Genomic DNA, 5,635 nt, shown 5'->3' with positions numbered 1-5,635 from the left:
AGATCAAGGAATCCTTCTTCGTTGCAAAACAATAAATCAAGTTATGTTCTTTTCCACTTTTTATTAGTCACAGATTATCACCAATCGCAGGTAAAGCATCTGTCTCAGTGCTAAACCCTTAAATCCCTAGTATCACCGGATACGGAAGTTCTCGACTACCGGATTTAATTCACCAAACCACCTAGTAGTAGCTCACTCAAGATGTAATTTAGTTAAACGTATTAATATTTATGAATTTATTAGGTTGATATTAGTAGTTAGATTCTTAGATCAAGGTATACTTGCTAACGTTGTTTTCACACACAATTGCTCCACGGAATCCCTCCGCAAGGTCTCCTGTTTGCTACTTGTGTAAAGAGTCAAGAAACGATTACTTATCCCCTAACTTTCTCTAGCTTTAGATCAATTAACAAATCAATTTAGTTGGCCACCTAAACAATCTATCAATCAACCATGAATGTATAAACATTCCTATTAGTAAAAACAAACGATAATCATGTGAAGAACTTCTCTATTTATAGGCTTCAATGTTCTCCAAATATTCCAAGGAATAGATTCCCTTTCCCTTTATAGATCAACTTCCAAGTCCAAGTCTTTCTCAAATCATCCATCTCCTCTTTCCAAATTCGAGCCAAATTCTCCATCCAATTCCAAGTCCAAGTCTTCACACCCCATGAGAGAAACTCACACAAAAATCTGTTATTTTGGTCGCCGGGGAAATCCTGAAACCACAGGAATCCGTCCTGGAAAGTCGCTGTCGGCAACCTGAGATTCTTCACCGCGGAAGGAATATTCCGTCACTGTTCTGTTATATTTAACTGTCAAACTACCAGTCTTCTGTTATTCAATGGTTAATGAGGAAGATAGTCAGCTGGTCTTATTCAGGTCTGAGTCGTCTGAGTAGATCTTAATCATTGAGCTGGATCGGCTCATCGCCGGTCTGAGTTGACTCGCCGGAGGAAAGATTTAGACAGAGTTTCCTCTGTTTCATGGCGATTCCATGACAAATCAAGGCCTCTTTTTGGTCTTCTCCTGTTAAGAACCTAGCATACATCTAATGAATCATTCATTCTCGCAATTTATCAGCACAACAACTTCAATTAGCCACAGCTGCACCATCAACATCATCCTGCGACCACCATCAACTCGGCACATCACCACCCTGTCTTAACCTTCATCAGTCTTCAACAGCAACACATACCCCAATTTCAGTTCAATAAATTTCCTTCTCAGACTACCACCAACAACAGCTGCATCTCAGCACTGTAAATCAAATCAAACCCATTCTGCCAATAGCTTCAATTACAGCAGCAACTCATCACAAACTTCATTTCTTGGCAACATCAAACCCTAACTCTTTCTGTGCCTGCAATTTCTTACTCGAATATCAACGATCTCTGTTCTCGACTTCCTCCCTCATTCAATCTGCTTCTCTAGACAATAACAGCAGCAACGACTGCTTTCCTCTTTAATTTCAGGTGAACAATGAATGAAAGAGAGAAGGAAATCTCTCGATTATATGGTTAGGTTGGATTTGTTATTCAACACCCGGTCACCTTGATAAGGGCCTTCCCAAACTGGGACAATTATTTACACCCATACTTAGGATTGGAGACACCCTGGATTAGAAGCCCCTTAACCTTGATTCGGCTCCCAATAATGTTCACCTGATGAATTGATGATTTTGTCCTTCTTGTGCAATTTTGGGTGATTTCTTCTTTTTTTCTTCTGCATGACTCCAGATTATCTAATAACTCAAAAACATACGTAAAGTACATAATTTACAAGAAAACATAGCAGAGAAAGCATAAACAATAGATAGTAAATAAGGTGTATTGTACACCTATAAAATTCCCCCACACTTAGACTTTGCTAGTCCTCGAGAAAATCAAATTAAAACTTACAACTTAAAAGCGTTTCAGCGTCCCAAGCACCCAAAGAGTTATGAGGACATAGAGTTTCTGCATGCTAGTAATAAGAAGTTAAAAATACTAAAGAACATATTCTCATTCTTAAATGTTGAGTGAGAAATAACCTCACCATAATGAGAGAACGCGTGTTTGAGAAGCGATCAATAAGCATTTTTCCTCGACTTCTGCCTCACCAAAAAGGGTTTTATGAAATTGCACTCGAAGGACGTAGTTTTATGGTTCTCACATGTGTGCAGGTTGGGATGAAGAGAGAAATACTGCAACATGTTGAATGGTGGGAAGGACAACTTCCGAAATATTTTAAAAACCCACATCTTTTAACATTTTGGAAAAACCATTTTTCTGACGATCTCTAAGAAAGGAAATCAACCACTATTATCGAGGATGCTATTACTTACTTACCTTCACATCCGATTGCCAATTATGGTAACACCACTCTCACGGCATCCAATAGAAACGTCTTCGCTCCTCGTCTTCATCTTTTTGGTCTTCGTCTTCGGCTTCAACTATTGATAATAAAACTCTCGAACTTCGTAGATCCTTGACAATTTGTAACTCTTTACCTTAAAACCTTATCGCTTGAAACTTCCTTGTATATTTTCCTTCCCCACGGCTTATTAAATAAATAAAAACCAAAAATAATAAAAAATTCTCTTGTCATCATTTTTTTTTTTAATTTTTTTTTCTTTTTATAAAGACAAGAGAAATAAAATACAAAACAAAGCAAAAATAAAACTAACCATAGCCGTGGGAAAAGTACTTTACCGCTTGATTCTTCACAACTTGTATCGTCTCGAAATCATAAACTTCGATAATTCTCACCTTTTTATTTTCTTTGCTCTTGTAAATAAGTCTTCAACATGTATATGTAAAAATCCCTCATTATATGTTGCTTTACTTGGATATGAAATTTACTCTTTTCTTGTTCCGTTGCTTGTAAACCTTGAACATTTTCAACTTTCTTGTAGATTTTGATGTCGCTCCCTTGTTGATGATGATGGTGTTTCTATGGAACCGTTTTTGTCGAGAGAGAGAATGGTCCTAACTGCAAATCGAACTACAAGAAGGAGGCTTTCATCTATAGACGTCACCCTCATGATTGACAAAATTAGCACTCAAGAGATCAAAGAGTAGTGCTTCTATTGGTGGGAGGTTGGGTAGCTCACCATTCTACCCGGAATTAACGTACGGTGACACACACTCAAAAGAAAGATCTTTAGTTATTTACAAAGAATTATGGTCGGTGCCTCACATGATATAAATACGGGTAGTCTCCACTAACGATTGATCAGCAACTCTAATAATGCATTTCTCCCTGCTCCTAATTTGCATCACCGGCATGATTAGATCCATTATTTAACACTCTAACAAGTAAGAAATCTGAACGTAGTTCCCTAACACTTCCAAGTTCAGTTATGTCGGTCAGAATTATCTATGTAAACATATCTAGAAATATGCTAGTGACTCTAAAATCTCTACAAGTTGGAGGTTTTATGCAAAATTTTTTTTTTTTTAATATGCTTAACCACTCCCCCACACTTAAACCTTACATTGTCCTCAATGTAATTGAATCGTCCAAGTAAAGTCAAGGTGGGAAATCTTAGTATGATATGGAACAAGAAAAAATAAATAAACAAAACAAAAAGAAAAGAAAAAGTAAAAGGTAAGAAATAAAAAACCTATGGGTTTCCTCCCAATAAGCGCTTGTTTTAAAGTCGACGACCCGACTTAGATCTTGCATGATTCATTAGCCCGCATCAATCTCTTCAACGGGAAAACATGACTTCACATCACTTGGGTATCTCATCGTCTCAAAGATATTGAAGTGGATGACTGCACCATCAAACTCCATAGTCAAGGTTCCATTTTGGACATCAATCTTCGCTCCAGCGGTGCTTAAGAATGGTCTACCCAATAGCAAAGGTTTAGACTTCAGAGAGTTCTCATCATTCATGTCTAAGACATAGAAATCGGCCTGGAATACAAGCTCACTAACCTGCACCAGAACATTCTCAACAATCCCTTTCGGGTAAACATTAGATCGGTTAGCAAGTTCAAGAACTACTCCGGTCTCCTTAAGAGGACCAAGATTTAAAGAATCATAAATCGAGGAAGGCATAACATTAACCGATGCTCCCAAATCTAGCAAAGCTCGAGTAAACCTTGTTTTACCAATTGTGAAGGTATGGTGAAACTACCGGGGTCCTTTAATTTAGGTGGGAGTTTCTTGAGAATGAACGCCGAAGCATTCTTCCCCACACTCATGAATTCATTCCCTTTCAATCTTTTCTTCTTCATGCACAACTCCTTTAAGAACTTTTCACAACGAGGAATTTGTCGAATAGCTTCAATGAGTGGAATATTGACTTGTACTTCTTTAAGGATGTCCCAAATATCCTTGTATTCCAACTCTTTCTTCGACTTAGAAAATCGGCTAGGAAACGGGGGTGGAGTGGTGAAAGTAGGAACCGGTTCCTTGGAATTATCCTTTGGTGTGGTTTCCTCTTTGTATTCGACTAACTCTTCATGCACCTTATCTTGTTGATTTGGTTGCTCCACTTGTTTTCCACTCCTCAAGGAAATTGCATTAACACTCTCTCTTGGATTCACAAATGGTTGTGAAGGAATCTTTGTGGATGCCTGAGCTTTCAATAGGTTCACATCGGTCTCCAATTTCCCCACTTGAATTTCCAAAGCTTTGATAGACGAATCGGTCTTTTGTTCCAAAGCCTTGATTTCCGAATCGGTCTTTTGTTGGTTTTGTTGTAACATAGAAGTGAGATCTTGCATGCTTTGCATTATCACATTGAAATTGTCATCATTTGAAGAATCTTTCTCCTTGACTTGTTGCGGTTGGAATTGTTGTTGAGGTTGGAATCATGATTGTTGGAATCTACCTTGTTGCACATATGGATTAGGAGCCGCCGCTTGCTTGTTCGCATAACTAAAGTTAAGATGATCCTTCCAACCGGGATTGTAAGTATTGGAGTATGGATCGTACCTTGTCCTTTTATTTGGATATAAAGCATTTACTTGTTCAGTCTCATCATCCGAAATAATTACCGCGGCCATTCGTTGCATTACCCTTTCCATGCTCCCCATCCTTTGTTCAAGGTATGATGATGAATCACTAACTTCATGCACTCGCCTAACCGTTGGTTCTTCTCTTGTGTAGAATTGTTGCGAGTTTGCATCCATACTTTCAATCAACTCGTTAGCTTGGGTCACCGTTTTGTTCACTAGTGCACCACCACCCGCGGCGTCAAGAAGAGATCTATCACTTGGTTGAAGAGCTTCGTAAAAGTATTGGAGTATCATAACGTCACTAAATTGATGGTGTGGACAGCTTGCCACCAATCTCTTGTATCTCTCCCGACATTCATACAATGACTCTCCCACATTTTGGTTCATCCCAAAAATCTCCTTGCGAATTTGAGTAGCTTTTGAGGCAGGAAAATATCTCTCGAGGAAAAGTTTCTTCATCCCATTCCATGTGGTGATACTTCCGGAAGGCAAAGAATACAACCATTTCTTAGCATTGCCCGCCAAAGAGAACGGGATAGTTTTCAACATTGCTCATCCGCATTAGTCTCCGGTGGAAGCATGGCCATGACTATAGTTTGGAAGTCCATAAGATGTTTGTTTGGATCTTCATTCACCATGCCTAGAAACTTTGGTAACTCTCTAATCAACCCCGGCTTGAT

General features: G+C 38.7%; 1 protein-coding gene across 1 annotated transcript; it reads right to left on the bottom strand.

The window, feature by feature from the left end:
- Positions 1-3,678: 3,678 nt before the first annotated feature.
- Positions 3,679-4,730, bottom strand: LOC113350889. The gene is made up of 2 exons (XM_026594993.1): positions 4,104-4,730; positions 3,679-4,005 (listed from the first exon to the last, which is right to left on the bottom strand). Exons 1-2 carry the CDS (start codon positions 4,728-4,730, stop codon positions 3,679-3,681), a joined length of 954 nt encoding a protein of 317 aa, XP_026450778.1.
- Positions 4,731-5,635: the final 905 nt, after the last annotated feature.

Source organism: Papaver somniferum, chromosome 2 (genome assembly GCF_003573695.1).
Source record: "Papaver somniferum cultivar HN1 chromosome 2, ASM357369v1, whole genome shotgun sequence".
Lineage (NCBI taxonomy): Eukaryota > Viridiplantae > Streptophyta > Magnoliopsida > Ranunculales > Papaveraceae > Papaver > Papaver somniferum.
Note: the sequence above shows the minus strand (reverse complement) of the source record. Positions and strands in the feature narration are given on the sequence as shown.

What these genes read in the sequence shown, in the direction of transcription:
- LOC113350889 (XM_026594993.1), bottom strand. Translation starts at nt 4,730, where the DNA reads ATGCAAAGCATGCAAGATCTCACTTCTATGTTACAACAAAACCAACAA. An exon ending in TCACCATACCTTCACAATTG is followed by an intron (nt 4,006 to 4,103) that starts GTAAAACAAGGT and finishes GGTCCTCTTAAG; the next exon opens with GAGACCGGAGTAGTTCTTGA.